The 17,376-nt window shown below is 38.8% G+C and overlaps 1 protein-coding gene across 1 annotated transcript; it reads left to right on the top strand.

Moving 5' to 3' along the window:
- On the top strand, window positions 1–16,330 carry spats2 (spermatogenesis associated serine rich 2). Its single transcript, XM_005930746.2, has 10 exons — window positions 1–1,535; window positions 2,044–2,093; window positions 2,391–2,613; window positions 3,421–3,600; window positions 3,751–3,886; window positions 6,335–6,393; window positions 9,293–9,402; window positions 9,642–9,744; window positions 11,535–11,683; window positions 11,767–16,330. Exons 1-10 carry the CDS (start codon window positions 1,325–1,327, stop codon window positions 12,025–12,027), a joined length of 1,482 nt encoding a protein of 493 aa, XP_005930808.2. The 5' UTR covers window positions 1–1,324; the 3' UTR covers window positions 12,028–16,330.
- The last annotated feature ends 1,046 nt before the right edge of the window (window positions 16,331–17,376 follow it).

Below are 17,376 nucleotides of genomic sequence, written 5' to 3'. Positions count from 1 at the left end.
CTTTTTTTTTTTTTGGAGGCCTTAATCTGAAACATCAAATTGCAAAATATTTGTTCTCATTTGTGGATATGGCTGTAGATGGAATTAAGATTAGAATGAAATTATAGAAGAATCACAAAATACATTCAAGAGATTACACGAGGTTTTAAATTGCTGAAATTGCGTCTTTTTTTTTTTTTTTCTTCAGCAAAAATCGGCACAATAATTGAACAAAGTTAGGAGCTTTATATTAATTTAAAGATAATGTACACTGCATAAAAGCTCAACTGAAACAAAATTCAAATACCTGAGTAAACAGATATCTGTAGACCTGCATGTGAGTCAGTGCTATGAGCTTGACGTCACGGTCTTGCAGTAGATCAAAAATAGCATGTCAGCATTGATAAATAGAACTGATAACATTGGAGGCATGATTTTGATGGATTGTACCATCTCAAACTAGTTCTCGATTCCCATCTCTAACTATTGGATTCTTATCTGCTGCCAAAGTTGGACGCTTCTAAAGGTTGACATTCAGTTTCATTTACTGTGAGATGTGTACAGCAGGTTCCTGGAAAGTAGCTTTTTGGCGACAGTAAACATGAGAGGGCAAATTGTCAGAGCATGATTTATGTTGAAGTAGAGCAAAAATCAGATTCACCAGCTTAACAGATATCTTATCTTGAAAAATGAGAGCTATATAGGTATGTATCACTTAATCCCATGCCAGGAAGCATCTTTAAAGCTGTTAAACTATAATTTAACAGTTCTGGGGAGTTTTATATAGGATCCCAAAAATTATTTTACATTTTTGTTAAATTAAATGGTGAAAAGCAAAAATATTTCATTAAAGTGTCCGATATATACACTCACTGGCCACTTGGTAGTCCCTACTTTAATTCTTTGTGGTATTGGTTCAGCAAGGTGCTGGAAACATTCCTTACAGGTTTTGGTCCATATCAGCATGATGGCATCAGACAGATTCTGCTGTTTGTTTAGATTTAGATCCATGATTGCGTTATGCTGACTGTGGAGGCTTTTTGAGTGCAGTGAACTAATTGTCACGTTGAAGAAACCAGTTTCAGATGATTTCAGGAACCATTCACCACACTTCTCCTAAGTCACCTTTCTTCCTCATTCTGATGCTCAGCTTAAACTTCAATAGGTTGTCTTGACCTTGTCTACATGCATCATATGCTTGTCTGATTATATAGTTGCATTAACAGTCGAATTTTCGAACCAGTCGAACAGTTGTATTGACTAAAGTTACCATGGAGTGTCATTCTTTCACTGACCAAAATGAAAGCTTTGTATATTTCTACATTAATAGTGCATTATTAAGAGTATGCATTCATGTCCTACAGCCACTTCTTACTTAAAGTGTATTTTCAGTAAATGTTTGAGGGCCCTTATGCTTGTCAGTGCTAATGTTTACTATGCTTCACAGATCAGTGCTGTCAGGGCGGTTGTCCCCAACAAAAGCAACAATGAGATTGTGCTGGTGTTACAGCATTTTGAGAACTGCGTCGATAAGGCCGTGCAGGCTTTTTTAGAAGGTATGAGGACACCAAATCTCTGAAAGTTACTGTGATGTTGTGTGACTGGATATTTCTGTAAAAGTGAATTTGTAATTTAATGGAGCTTACTTCACTCACTCCACAAGTAGAGTTGTGTTTACATACACAGGTCGTGGGCATGAATGTCACTGTAATTCTGTGCCTTTAATGATTTCTTTGAACTGTCCTGTAATTACAGTGTACATGTTAACATGTACACTGAACTTTTTTTTTTTTTTTTTGTCCTTAACCTTAAATTGTTTTCACCATCATGCCTGCCATGCTTTGCATTCTGTAGTTGCGTATCATTTGCATGCCTTTGGTTTGGCAGGTTTAATTATAGCAAAGGAGCGTTGTGTCTCTACGTCAGACTACTCTTTTGTTTCCTTAGTTAGCCGTGTCTAAACAACGCCTCGGGGCATTCATATGTTCAGATGGTATTACAAGATTTTCAATCTGCCATGTGTCAGCGTGTACCTTCGTCATCATTGTTTGGTTTACACCGCAGGCAGTGCAGCTGAGATCCTGAAGGAGTGGAATGTCACTGGAAAAAAGAAGGTGAGAACCACAAAGCCTACGTCTTAAACATCTCTTTGTTGAGTTGGCATATTTATGTCACTGTTTCTTAGTAAAAGATTTAGTTTCAAATCATTGATGACATTTTAATCTGCTCTCATTGGTTCTAAAATGCATGGATTTGTTTAGTAAATTCTTCTGCCAAAAGCTTAATTTTCATTTAAATCAAAGCTTTCTCTTTTCTGCATGCAGTGAATTAGTTGATATCACTGCACTGATACTAAAAAGATGATTTAAAAAAAAAAAAAAGAAGGCTAACACTGATATCCTACTGTTCAGCCCAAGAAGAAAAAGAAGCCCAAACCTCAGCCAGAAGCCCCAGCAGAACCTGCTCCACCTGAGGCCACATCGCCCGAAGAGGGCAAGGACGAGCTGAATGGCTTTCATGCCAACGGCTCAGTAATGGACGGAGAGTCTCTTGATTCGTTGAGTGAACACTTGGACTCTGCCTCCCTGGATGCAGCCGAGCTGGACTCTGAACCTGCTACATCCGAAACCACCGGTAAATGCAACTGTTCGGCTAAAATGTGATGGATGGATAGAGTAATTTATGGCCATGCAAATTGCTGCTCTTACAACCTGAACCTTATTTGACCTTTTAAAGTAAATCTGTTCCTGGACAAATATTTTTGTTATATGACTTAACTGCAGGAAGGTCACCTTAAGTGAGCCAAGGACACAGTGTGAAAGTCTCATTAGATTTTTATCAATGAAACTTAGATTAGAGCAGAGCCTGTTGCTACATGCTGGTAAAGAGTTATTTATTACTTAACTTGAAGAAATTAATTTGGTGTTATCTATTCAAAATCAAAGTTCAGTGGGGAAGTGTGTACTTGTAATCTTAGTGGTTTAAAAATGTCCTCCTGAAATGTGTGACTAGGCAGTTTTTTTTGTGGGGGGAGTTAACTTTTAAAGTGAACCACATGGTCTGCTGACTTAGCCTGAGTGGGCAACTTGCTATTTTATTTTATTTATGATTTAGCCACAAGCTCTTCAGGCCCATTTGACTGTTTCCGTGTGCTGGTCGTTGGTACAAATGCAAATAAATCTTAAAAAGAGAATTCTTAATCAAATTATATCCAGAGGTCTTTCAGTGTGCTTTGGTGAATGCCATCCCTCATTTCCCTTCATTTTTAATGCAACCAAAGCATGCTCAAATGCTGTCAGAAACCAGTGCAGCAAGTGCTACAAGCGTACTACAAATAGAAAATACCAAGAACCTTGTCCCTAATAGATTCTGCTTCTTCACATGAGGGTAGTTTTATAATTATTTACTTTGTGTCCTGACAAGTACTTTGTTTTCTCACAGGTGCAGAAGCAGAAAGTCAAGGTAGTGCTCCAAGTCCCACCTCTCAGCCAGGAGGAAGAAATCACCAGGCTCCCAGAGGCAATAAGTCACGACAAAGGCCAAACTCAAATTCACATCATCCCCCTGCCTCATTAGCATCTAACACAGATGAGCAAGGATCATCCGGAGTAAAGAAGATGGGTTAGACATGGCTCTTATTTCCAGAAGCCCATTTTATTCTATCCATATTGTTTCTTTGTGCCTCACAACCAAGGGCAAAGGTAACATGAAAACAAATGTGTCATAGCCCCAAAACTCTTGCTTAACTTTTCCTTATTCTCTCCTTCTCAGCTTCCAACATTGATCGCTCTGTGAAGGACCTGCAGAGATGTACTGCATCACTGACTCGCTACAGGATGGTGGTCAAGGAGGAGATGGACTCCTCAGTAAAGAGGATGAAGCAGACATTTGCTGAACTACAGAGCTGGTATGGGAATTCATTTTAAATCTGCCTGTTGTCATACAGTTGATGTTGAAGTAAAATTGTTTTTTCATTTAACAATCAAAAAGTATATTGATATTATATTGACAATATTCTGTGCTGTTAATAGTATATTTATAAACACTACTTCCAAATAACATAAAATCATAAAGCTAGTCTGCTGGTCTCTACAGATGTCTCAGGTAGTTTGATCTAAAATTAATGTCTGAAGTTGTAAAAACACTGCTTTTAATTTTGTGTGAACTTCTTTAAACTTTGTCTTGCTAAACAGGACCCACAGTGGGTTTTTTGTTGTTTTTTTTTTTTTGTTTTTTTTTAAAGTAAGTGAGTAGAAACAAATCAGGAAATAATTGTCACTCCTGTGACAGTGTCAACAAGCCTCTATATTCATAAGACAACCCTGAAATAATTTAGAATCTTTGAGTCTAAATAGACCGTGACGAGAGATGCATTAAGAAGAAAATTGTTTCAGAAAAGCAAAGAAGAATGTAAAAATAGATCTTTGTTCCAATTTGATTTCTCAGATTTGTGTTGCATGTTCACTAAAGCAGTTCAGACATTATTGCATTTTTATAGGTGCTGCTCAGTTACCTTTGTCCTTCTTGGTGGTGCAACTTTGCATAATAGTAAAAGAGGTCCATGTGTTGAACCTTGGATTGCTTTCATAGAGCCTCTGGTGTGTGCAGAAAAAAAGACTGATTTAGAACACTTTATTAAAGATAATAACAAACTAAATATTTTACATATTATTTCATTGTAGTAATTTGTCTTTAATCCCTGGATTTACACTTGCAGTTGAATATTTATTTATTTTTTCACATTAGGCATACAGTTCATGTTAACTGGATTTACAAACCAGTTTAATTGTCCAGTTTTAGTGGTTTGTCTACTTTAGGGTGTTCTTTAAATGGCTTACAAACTTCATAGGTACTGCTGGTCTGAGCAAGAAGAAAAATCCATGCCCGTTAAGCCCCTGATAATTCAGCTGGATAAGATGACTGTCGTGATCATTCTCATGAGACTTTAGTAAATGCTGAAGTAGCTGGCAGTAGATTATGAGCTCACTAATAACTAATTGGTTGAAGATTATCTGGGTTTAGTCCAAGCTGGCAATTACAGAGTATCGTCTACAAAACCTCAGGTTATTAGGTCTAACTCGGCAAAGCAAAAAGATTAACTGAAACATTTGCACGTTGATAAAGTGTATTCCTTATAAATTCTCATAGAGCGCAGCCATTGTTCATCTTTCAAAAGCTGAAACCTGATGCTGTGGTTGACTGTGAGGATATCCATTCAGCTCCACTCTTGGCTCCAGACCACTGCTGCCACTGACTTATAAAACTTTTAACAGTTATTCACTTTAACAAAGATAAAAGACAGATCGGTTTGTTATTGTTCAACACCTACAACTCTTAAGAGGCTCTTACTTCAATTCCGTGGCTAAGACTTCCACTTCTGTGAAACACTCATGAAAAAATTTTTTGTTTTATTGTCAGTAAACTAGAAGATTGTATTGAGGCAGCCGGTACAAAAGCAGGTAGTTGGTTATTGTCGAAAATGGATCCTAAGCACCGCTGTGTCGTATTTCAGCTTTTTAGAAAGAAAAGCTACATTGTGGCTTTCTTTTATTTGTAATCTGTGAACAACCATCAGCTGAGAAACAAAACTGAAGCGGTATAATTAGATTTACAAGTGTGGACAAGAATTTTAATTTCCATATTTGCTTTGTGCGTTTTATTATGAGTAATGATGATACCATCTATTATCATTACTCAGACACTCAAAGTTTGCCATGGGTGTAGTCTAATGCTCGTTAGTATGTCACAGCAACCTTTGAGGCATACAAGATGGCCATCTACGTAACGGCTGACTCTGTAATGCTACAGAGAACGGAGCGAGATGTCCTGAGTGTAAAGCTCAAACTCCAGTAAATGTGTTATCCCATCAAGACTGAAGCGTTTATGCCAGCAGTTGTGTTCTCAGGTTCGGGTTATTTGTTGTCTAGCAAGATTACTCAGTCATGAACAGATTTACATGGATATTTTCCCAGAGGTGGAGCTTTGTCCAGTTTAGAAGTAATCAACTTTTGGAGTCTAGATCCAGGAATTTTGGAAACGATTCTTCACCATGAGAGGAGTCAAAATTGTGCATTTCCTTTGGTGTCTCTATAAATGTATGCTGAATTAAAGTGATAAAAATAATCATTATTGATGTTCTTAAAATATTAAACTAATCAATATTCCAATATCCTTCTGGCTTAATTTGTGCATGGTGTGGAGGAATTTTCAGCCTTGGCAGAAGTCTGCTGTCCCCAGTGGTCTTATTGTTTAACCATATTGGTATTTTGCTGCAATATTAGTGCAAAGTCGGCATGCACAATCTTGTTTTAGAGAAGATTCTAGAAAGTTTACCCTCTTTTCTTTATTTTTCTAGTTTAATGGACAGAGAGGTGACTCTGCTGGCAGAAATGGACAAAGTGAAAGCTGATGCCAGTAAGTATTGTATTTTCCAGTATGCTTGTCACATACCACCCTGCAGCTGCTTGTGTTCTTCTCATGATATGATCACCTGACTCAAAGGCCCCAAGACTCTGACCTAAATCACTTCTGGAGGTTGTAAAAGAAATCTTATGGAACAGCAAGTCCCAGTTTCTTCTAAACTGCAGGGTTTTCTTAAGGTCCTGATACACCTAGAGCGTGCGTGCGTGCGTGTGTACGTACAATGTAGGCCTCATATTTGTACAACTAGGCCATTCTCTCTTATTCTGTCCTCTCAGCGTAGAGTGTTGTGTGTTCCAGGCCTGGAAAAAGTGAATAGTGTCAGGTGTCAAGGGAGACTCAATGCTGTCTTTGTGCAAGGCGTGTGGTGAATTGAGAGAAAAGCAAAGAAACTCTAGTCCTCATCCGATGTTACAAAAGCCAGGTTTTCTCAAAAGTTACTTTACTCTAAGAATCTCTTCCTTCAGGAGAAAGTGATACAACTGATAATATATATGTATATTTATTTTAGATTGTATGTTTCAAATAGAGAAAAAAATAAGTATTTGTTAAACCTCTTTCCTGGCTGTGGGACTGTATCAGTAGTGCTAAGGACCAGTGGGTGCTTCAGATGTCCTCTTTAAGATTAGTCTGAGTGGGACATGTCATGTGCTTGTTGAAAACACAGATGTATGATTGTTGCTTTTACAGCCGTGATTGGACACTAAGGAAGGAGAGGAAAAGACTTGTATCAATTGACTAAGTAGCGAGAGCAAGCTAGAAAGGATTGGGAAAGGTTAAAGTGATTAAGGATAGAGATTGAAATGTGCTAACAAGTGAGCAGACTATGTTGAGAAGATGGAAGGACTTTGAAGACCTTCTGAATGAAGAAAATGACAGAGGAGGCTGGATGGAGGAAAGTTGGGTAAGGGAGTTCAGATGAGAATGAAGTGAGGACAGCCAAGAAGATGATGATGAGTGGAAAGAAAGCTGGATCAGGCGATATACCTTTGGAGGCATGGAGATATTTAGGAGAAAGGGGCTATGGAGTTAGTAGATGATGATGATGATGATGATGATATTAGTAGTAGTAGTAGTATTAAGTAGGTTAACAGAATCTTGGAGAGTGAGAGCATGCCTGAGGAATGGAACTGTACTGGTACTGATTTTCAAGAACAAGGGTGATGTGCAGAACAGTAATAACTACAGAGGGATAAAACTGGTGAGCCATACCACAGAGATGTGGGAAGGAATTTTTGAAGCTAGATTAAGTAGGCTAGTGACAATTAACAAGGAGCAGTATGGCTTCATCCTGAGAAAGGCCAGTGCAGATGCAATGTTTGCACTGTCTTTTTGGATCTAAAGAAAGCTGGTGAGGTGGAAGAGAGCCTGGAGAGGTGTGGGTATGTGTTTTCAGCCTATGCTTTGGAGAAAAGAGAAATGAAAGTTATTAGATGTAGTTAAGATACAATGAGCAGAGGTGGACAAGTTTAGGTACCTGTAATGAGTCATTCAAAGCAATGAACAGGGTGGACTGGATGGAGTAGGTGGAGAAGAATGTCAGAGGTGATTTGTGACAGAAGTATAGCAGAAAGTGAAGGAGAACGTTAACAAGATGGTAGTGAACACCTGCTATAATTGATAGCACTAACCAGTGGCAGCGTGTAAGATTTTCACTGATGGTGACCACCAGGTTGGGCAGATTGAGCAGTTTAGAGAGAAAATTAGAAAAGCAAGGCTAAGATAGTTTAAGCATGTTCAGAGGAGGGATAATAGATATATTGGGGGGGAAAGGATGTTCAATATGGAGCTGCCAAACAACAGAAAAAGAGACGGGACTGAGAAATTTTGTGTTTGGTGAAGATATGAAGAGATGACATGTCTTCAGAGGTATGTTATTTTTCTCACAGAAGAGAATGCTGGGGGTGGGATGTGCGCAGATGGTCCGTTGTGGTGACCGATAAAGGGAACTGTTGATCAAATAAGAAGCTGTATTAGTGCAGAAGCTCAGAGATTTAGACCAGCGTTTATGTAGAGTGAGTGGAGATGTGAGTGGTGACGCCTATTGTTAAAGACAGTATTGCAGGTGAATACTGCCATACCTCAGCACCAGTATGAATGGAGTCAGGGTTGTGGTGAGGTCACAGTTGGCAGCCATCATAATGGGCCCTCAACTGAAATCTTTGTCATTTTCTTTGAACTGGGGACCAATTGCATATTTCTGCAGGGCGACCCATTATTCTAGTTTGAGCTTCATATTTTGTTCTTTGATTCTAGTAGAGCAGCTTTGGATGAGTCATTGTTCATTATCATCCCTTTTGTCTTATACCGGGCCCTGGTGCTGTCTCTCAGGTTATCATTACCTGAAACAACCTATTTTAGTTCCCATCCCTTCCTCTTTAAGATGCTGTTCTTTTGATTGGCTGCATTTCACAAACTGACGGAGTGATGAGTATTTAGATGAAACTGAAAGATTACGAGACCTCTTTATTTTAAACTTAAGCAAAAGAAGAGGGTCGATTTTGAATGTATTTTCAATCATTTTTACTTTTTAAAGAAAGGAAATTCTGTCTTGTCTTTGCTTCCTAACACACAGGACAGTTTGTCTTTAAGAGAAGGCACAGTTTTTAAAGTAGTGGGTGGCCTCAGACTTATTTTGTCTGCCAAATTTCCAAATTGGCTGCTGGACGTGTCTCACAGTGAGCACTAATGCAGCCAACTTTGACTAACTGAAATTTTTCTCCTAATTTAAAGTTTAGAGTTTAACAGCTCAGAATCACTTTAGGTGCAGCTCTGTTTTTAAACTTCTGCTTAAATGTGTGGAAGACATAATACAGGCAGACATTTGACTGCATAATAAAAACCCTCCTTAAATTCTTTCACATCTGTTCATATTTTTGCTGCTACGTTTCAGTGATGATCTTGGACGCTCGGCAGAAGAGAGCCGAGGAGCTCCGGCGGCTGACAGATAAGTCGGCATCCATGTCAGAGGAGCAGCTCACTGAACTGCGTGCAGACATCAAGGTACCTGCACAGCACAGCTGCTCCACTTTGATGCTGTCTTTCAGTATCTCAGTTTGACTTGGTGTTTTATTTCATAACCGACTGAATGGGAAATTGGTGTTTATTTTTAATTAATCTACAACTCAAGGCAGATTCTCCTACTTATGCTTACAAAAGTAGAGATGAAAACAACAAATTTTGAGACACAACGTGGGTGGGTTTTTTCCCTGACTTTTATTTTTTTATTTTTTTATTTGCAGCACTTTGTGAGCGAGCGTAAATATGATGAGGACCTTGGAAAAGCTCTAAGATTTACATTTGATCTTGAACCGCTGAAGACGAGCATTGCAGGGTTTGGATCAGGTATAGTATCAAAGTCATCTCATTTATTTCTCTTACTGACCTGTGTTCAGCTATGCCTCACGCTTGAATGGGACACACCTTTCCTTAAATCACAAAATACAAGACCAGCAGGCTAGAAATGACTAAAGCAGTAATTATTATGATATGGCAAGCATGCAGTACTGAATGAGCAGAGCGCTATTTTTATGGTTGGAAACTATAGTGGAGCAATAAGGAAGCTTTGATAATATTGTTAGCAGCTCTGTTTATTAATTAACCTCTGAAGAGGAGGATGTCAAGTTGGCTGTTATGAGGGAGAAAGAGGTTTGTTCGTGTTCTTTTTTTCTTTCTTGGTCTCTGCATACTCGGACCAGTCTGCAGAAGCTGCTGTCCCATCATGTCAGACATTTGGTTTATTTTTATTTTGACCGTGACTGTGCTAATCAGAGCACTCTTTAAGCAGTCTTATCTGACTCTAAAATCTTAACCCAAAAATTGTGATTTCATGCTATTTAAGGTTCTGAGAATGCCTCTAATGTAGATCTGTCTAAAACAAGTTTTTACACTTTATTTTATGCAATTAGCACACTTTTTTTCTGCTTGGTGAGAAAGGTTGCTTGGTTTACCATTTTTGACCATAGCCTATATTTAACAGAGGGACGTAGACACCATGACTTCACGTACAGGTTTTGGATTTCACCTTTTGAAGACTCAACTTGGTGTTTTTGCTACTGCTGTGTTTTGTGCTGTCAGAATTTGCCATATTTAGACCATTGGGTACAGTGTTAAGTTGTCACCTTAGAGCCCAGTCACACAGGCCTGTGCAAGACCAGATGGTGACCACCTGACAACCTCTGGTAACTAGGAAACGTATTGCCTAACTTGCTGGCAAGTGGTTGCTGTTGGTGGGTGAAATTAGTCAGAAAGAGGTGCTGCACTGAAACCACCTCGTGACTACTTTGGTTGCTAGCAGTTTGTTGCAGTTTCACTGTGCAAATTGCAGTTTTTTGTAATTTGTATAACGTCTGTAAAATGCTCTACAACTACTCACCAAGTGGTAGTGAAACTTTAAGAAGTGCAACAGCTGAATGTTCTCCCCAGAGAAAAGCAAAGGTTTCTCCTTATGAAACGTCTAGTTTGGAGATAAGGCAAAACTTTTACTTTGAAGGTGAATGCTGCTGTTTCTTTAATCACATTGCACTTTTTCCAAGTTTTACTACAGCTCAGTGAAAAGTTTACAGAGTGTTTGCAGACAAGCTGGAAATCCATCATGGCAATCTACTAGCAACCGAAATCATAGTAACCAGATTTCTGGTACAGAAATATAAATACTAGAATTTCACTCACCAAAATTAAGGCATAAACTTGTGGGAGGGTTTTTTGTTTTTTGTTTTTTTGTTTGTTTGTTTTGTTTTTTTTAAAAACCTCACAGCAAACCATATTAATAATTAGATAAGCCATTAAAATACTCCAAAAAACAAACACAGTGGAGTGGTCCAGTTCAGTGACTGTCACTGGCATAGGTGAGGCCTATTAGCTGCAATTTCCTGTTTTAAGACACACCTGTAAATGTAAGTCTCAACAGTTAGAAAAAGATGAGTCACTTTAAATATCTTTTCAAAAGGAAAACTATTAATAGATCCCAAATAGATTCTATAACAGGGTGTAAATGTGTTTTTTGATGCTGCCATTGACTTAGTTTTAAGTAACCATTAGAGGAAATGTAGATTTTGGCACTTCTGCATTTGCTTCATCTTTGAGCCCCAGAGGTTTCCGCTGAGTGTTGACTCACTATGTCGATTTTCTCACAGTTTACCACCCACGTACAGGCTACTCAAACCGATCCCGCTGTAGCTCCACATCATCTTCTGTCGCCAGCCCCACCCTGCCGGAGACGCCTGCTCCTACCCAGATCCAGAGCAACCACCCAAGTGAAACCCGTCCTCCACCAGCCAAACAGGTCAGCTGGAAAGCTGTAGTTTGTCAGACATTAGACCAAATGCTGGTTTACTTCACTGACAAACTTTAAACTCTCCCCCTCAGATTTTCCAAGGAAACAGGCGTACCTTCCACGGACAAGGTTATCACACAGGTGGTCAACGGTATAACGGTGGTTCCTACAATGACAGGAACGCTGGTCGTGCAAACCACCGCCATCAGAATGATGGTGCCTCCTCTGGGCCTACATCACAGCACTCTAACAACTCAAGAGGTCCCTCGCATTCCTCCACATCCTCTCACAACCAAGACCGACCCTCTCACAATGGGCTTCCCCAAAGGGTTCCACGAACACATGGTCCTTGACATTTAAAAAAACAAAAAATCACAAGCTCAATCAAACCCATCAACTAACCCTTGAACTCCTCCTTCTCTCCACATACCCTTCCCCAACCCTTCACCTCCTCCCCACCTACTAACTCCTTTTAATGAAGAATAGAATACAAGTTTACATATTTCTGTCAGTTGAGCTGTAGTGCCGCCTCGCCACATCAATCAATTCATCCTTCAAACTTGAAAAGCGCTCACTGTTCTATAATCGCTCTTCCTCTTTCTTTTCTCGCTCCTGATGACGGTTAACAGTTTCTATCTTTAGGCCCCTTTTGAGAGATCTTACTGTCATGCTATCGTCAGTCTCTGATATTAGTTTTTGCAGTTAAAGCAGACTGCCAGAGACTGACATGATTACCTGCAACAATTTGTGCACTATTGAAGTTGAACTCTTAGTACTTTTTCTATTTTTACTGTGGCTTTGTCAGCTCTCTGATTCGAACCTCAGATCTTATTATTCTGCTTGTCTCCCAGAACCATTTCAATGCCTTCACCACGGAAAGCGTTGTGAAAGTGTAAAAGCAGTTCTAGCATTAGCTGGGACTTCTGAAGAGTAGACATGCAATCAACACTACAAACTGTCATTAATCATTGCAAGGTAAAGAAAAAAGAGACATATCAAACTGTAATCCAGAGCTTTTTGTACGGCTGCTACAAACCGTAGGGAACTTGTTAACGCTAGGACTTGGCTGTATTGAGAGTAACACTGTGGACACAGATGTTACCCTTTTGAAAGGAGTAGTTTAACATTTGTCAGTGCGCTTTCCCTCACTCTTTGCTCTGAGTTGCATAAGTAGATTAACACACGTGTACACTAAATATGAATCTGGCAGCTGATTAGATTAGCTTGGTGTGAAGGCTGCAGAAGGAGAGTAACTGCTTTGGCTGTCTTAATGTGGCAAACTGCACCTCTAAATTCACTAATTCACACAATCTTTTCTGGGGTTTTGCACAAAACTGGGATTTTTCTGGGGGGTTAAGTTTGAGGCTAGCTGTTACTCATTTCTGGCTTTAATGCTGAACTGATTGGCTGCTGCTTGTAGTTCCTTATTTAATGTAAGCACAAGTGTGTTATCTACCTTCTCATCTGACTGCATGGACGTGATAAGTGCCTATCCCAGTGTCAAATGTCAAACTACTCCTTTTTAATATTGCCTAAGGCAGTGATGTATCGCCCTCCCACTGGCCGCCGGAGTTATCATGTGTGCTGTTTTTTGTTTTTTCTTAGCTAGCTGTCCATTGTTTTATAACAAAGAGGGCTCATTACCTTTTGTAGAATAATGTTAAATATGTAAAAACTCTCAACAAAGGAAAAGTCCTTTGTGGTGCACATGCTTTTTCATAGTTCTGAACATTTATTCACAGGCCGTTTGTTCTTTGTGTTTTTCTTGTTATATGCACACGAATGGCATATTAATGTCGTGCTTGCCTTTAGTCACAGACTTCACATTTGCCTTTCTAGAAACATGGATGTCTGCATCATGATGGCTTTGTAAACAGACGGTACTCATAGAGCAGATATGTGATTTATGAATATGTGCAAAAACAAAGTGTAGGATCTATTCTTCCCCTTTTCCTGCCTGACTGATATAGATATCAGCCATTCACTGATTTATGGATATTGGCATGTATGCTGTGTGATACAGAAACTCTTTTTTTTTTTTTTTTTTTTAACAACATAATGCAGAAAAAAGATGCTTGGGGTACTAGAATTAAAAGTTTGTCCAGCAGTGTGACTCCATTGTTTACAAAACTCTCAGCAGTGCCTGCTGCACCACTGAGAAGATGGAGGTGTGGAGTCGAGAAGTGTCTTCACATTAAGTTACGACCTAGTTTGTGAAATACATTACTGGAAACGTAATAATGATCCCAGTATTTTCAATTTCAGTAGATCCCATATTCTCTGTGTGTGTGTCTGTGTGTGTGGGGGGGGGTATTGGCTGATATGTCGATATCTAGCGTCAGTTGGCTCTTCTTTTTATGTCCACTCTGTGCATCTATGGAAGTAAAATTGAGTAAACTGATGAATGCATTAGAGGGTTGTATTGATTTCTTAGATCTTTTTTTTTTTTTTTTTTTCCTGCCAAGTAGCTGCTGCTGTTGGGGCTCAATCTCATCGTAGTGTCCAGTTTGTGAACAAAAGGCTGGCGAGTACCTTGTCGCTCATCCTTCGACACTACCCGTTTCGAAGTCATTCTCTCACAGTGGGCTCTTAGTTTGGGACATGGACCCCCTGGTGATTCCTCCTTTTATAATCCTGTAGTTAATGTACATATGAAAGTGGAAAATCGGTTGTTACATTATTGCTGCATCTTCTTCATAACATATTGTCTTCCTTTGAGCAGTTTTTTTTTTTTTTTTTTTTTTTTTAAAGGGGGGGTTTTTGGTTCTTAAAAGAGTTTCTGGGCATATGGAGCTTTTTTTTTCCTGCCCCATTGAGATTAACACTCTTTACGTAAGTAGTTAAATTAGTGAGTATTTGTGTAGAAAAGAATGCAAACTGGTTTCTGAACTTTGGTAAATGTTTTCTAGCTTGTCTTGAAAGGATGATTTAGCGTTATGGGAAATGAGCTTTTAGCTTGTAGTAAGACAAAACTATCTGGAACAATGAGTTAGCTTGGTCTGGCATCAAGCCAGGAATTGGGTAGATTCCTTTCACATTAAACGGGCCCAGATTGTGGGTTTCTTGTTTTTTTTTTTTCTTTTAAGACAGCTGCTTCAGAAAGAGAAAAAACTAGCAGTTTTTGCTTTTCATGCCGAGTGCTTTTTTTTTTTTTTACTTTTATTACAGCATTAAGGTTGCTTCTGTGTCTTTTCGATGATATTTCCATTCTTGCTCCTTGGGACCACTGGGTGGAAAAATAAACAACCACTGCAACTGTGGCCCTGTGCAGCAGCAGTAGTTGCAATGAGTGTTTCCAGTTTTCTGGTCTCAGGAGGGCAGTAATGAACCACCCGTCTGTTTAAAAGCAGCTCTCAGGTGTTGTGGTTTGTTTTTTTGTTTTTTTTGTTTTTTTTCTTTTGTTGTGGTTTGGGTTTTATTGTTTTGGGGGGTTTTTTTTGTTTTATTTTTACTTGTATCCATCCTAGACTACAGTAAAAAACTTTTCATTTCCAGTGTAACTAAATTGTCTGCTAAGCACCTCAATAACAGAAGTCACAGCTGCAATAACAGAGTCACTGGATGCATCTGTCACACTGCTTGTGAGCTATCCTATTGCAGCTGTGTAAAGTAACAAACTAGAATCGTTAAATGCAGTAAAGTTATGAATCTAAAGTTATTGTTTTTTACAAATGTTGTAAATCTTTAATTCGGGAACAAATTCACCCCTTTTGAATATGGTCCTCTGGCACGCAGCCTGACCCTGCAAAATAGTCACATGTAAATTTAAAAAAATAAATCTTCAAAACATTTAATGTGATTTATGGGCGTCGGATGTGCTGATTAGGTGCATTGTGTTACAGCTGGATAAAGCCAGACTGGCCTATGCTAAGCAAAGCTAACCCTGTTCAGATAGGCAATTGCTCTTCTCATCCAAACTTGCTGGACACTCCATAAGACGGCGAGCGCATTTCCCAAAATGTTTCCTTTTAAGTGCATGCACAGCTGGTAGGGGGGTTATATCATCACAAAGATCTGTATAGACTGAAGTTGTACCAAAATCTGAGCCAGCTCATCATCGACGGGCTGCGGTTTGAAGTGATTTAAAGCTGCAGGACAAATGCTAAACAATTCATTAATTATCTCATCTGCAAAGTTGTCTGCCTTCCTTCAACCACCCTTTGTTTTACATTCCTAACTGTAGGGATATTAAGTTATCGCCAAAGAAACTATCGTCCTCTGCAACTTTTCTGCCTGTTTTTTTTTCTTCTTTTCCTCTGCCTGTAAAGAATTCCCACTGGGATAAATCAAACAATTCACATTCTTTTTTTTTTTTCAATCCTTTATTTGTTTCCTTACTGTATATACATATGTAGGTATATAATTTGTGCTCACATAGGGCATTTTGTATGTGATATTCATATTAGGCCTAATGGAGGTTAAAACATAAAGTTCATTAATTTCTTCCAGTAAACCCTTTGTCCATCTTCTCAAAAACCTTTCTGAGACAACTGTAAACTCAAGTGCCTTTTTCTCTTTTCCCACTGATTTATCAAAGTCCCCTCCACCAGAGTATGGACCAAAGACATCAACCGTCCCCAACTGCCCAGCCCTCTTTCTCCCTCTCTCACTGAATGGCACACTTTCCATTTACTACAAATAAACAGTTTGCAATACTGAGTGTGTATGCTTGGTTTTTGTTTATTTTTTTTATTTATAGAGTTGCATTATAGAGTTTTCCATTACTCTGTCTAACCAGACCAGGACCTTGTGGCTTAGATTTCATGACTTCATAAGAAAAAGAAAAAACCATACCCAAGGATATCATGGTGTACATCTAACACCCTTCACATGCTACAAGCTGTTAATCCCTTAAATATGTACCATTAAATCTACAAGAGTGACAAAAGTTGAAGAATAATGTTCCCTACTCCTTTGTTGGTAAATATGGACAGAACGGATGGCAAACAGATAAATGACATCTCCATGCAGTACCAGAAACATCAGGTAGAGGGAACCGTTACATTCAGAATAAATAGACATGATTTGGGAAGGTTTGAGAGTCATTGTGTGATAACTGAGAGCCGTGAACTGAGTATCCTGAGCTGATATCTGAAGGGCACTTATGCCGAATTAGTGAGAGGGTAACTTAAAGAGAGAGTTTTAAAAAGCTGCACGTCTTCTGGCTTCCTTCAGACAATGTTATTCACTTTCTCCTCTTGCCTTAGCAGTGCAGGTTTTTCTCCTTCAATTTCATCAACACTTTTTCTGCAGTAAAGGTATTTCCTTATCTACAAAAATTGGGGTTAAAGGTATGAAGATTGCGTTGCGAGACCACATGGCTGGTTCCAAATTATTCAGATTTCCTGTGTGATATACTAAAGATTATTTTTTTAAACAAGTCAAAGGTTTCCACGCAAATGTAAGTGAAATATAAATATTGTAGTAGTGAATGAGACATGCAGTAGCAACGATAGCATAATGCCAGAAATGGTATACGCATTGCAACAGATTCAAAGGTGGATGGTGAAAAGAACAAACTAAATTAATTGTTAAATTTAAATGATTCTCTGAACATCCATGGATTATGGTTTCAATCTGTTTTAATCAAGATTTTCATGGATTCGTGCACATTCTCCACTTCCTGGTATCAAACAACAAACATTTTACAGTGCTCGGGATGACTTCATTTACATGCAACAATTTTGACTTTTTCCTTTTTT

This window comes from Haplochromis burtoni, unplaced genomic scaffold, assembly GCF_018398535.1.
Source record: "Haplochromis burtoni strain Fernald_Lab_line unplaced genomic scaffold, NCSU_Asbu1 Contig_134, whole genome shotgun sequence".
Lineage (NCBI taxonomy): Eukaryota > Metazoa > Chordata > Actinopteri > Cichliformes > Cichlidae > Haplochromis > Haplochromis burtoni.
Note: the sequence above shows the minus strand (reverse complement) of the source record. Positions and strands in the feature narration are given on the sequence as shown.

Excerpts from the sequence above, each read along its gene's own strand:
- spats2 (XM_005930746.2), top strand. The coding sequence starts at position 1,325 with ATGCATTCATGTCCTACAGCCACTTCTTACTTAAAGTGTATTTTCAGT. Across the intron at positions 2,614-3,420 it reads TGCTACATCCGAAACCACCG|GTGCAGAAGCAGAAAGTCAA; the intron begins GTAAATGCAACT and ends GTTTTCTCACAG. Across the intron at positions 6,394-9,292 it reads CAAAGTGAAAGCTGATGCCA|TGATGATCTTGGACGCTCGG; the intron begins GTAAGTATTGTA and ends GCTACGTTTCAG.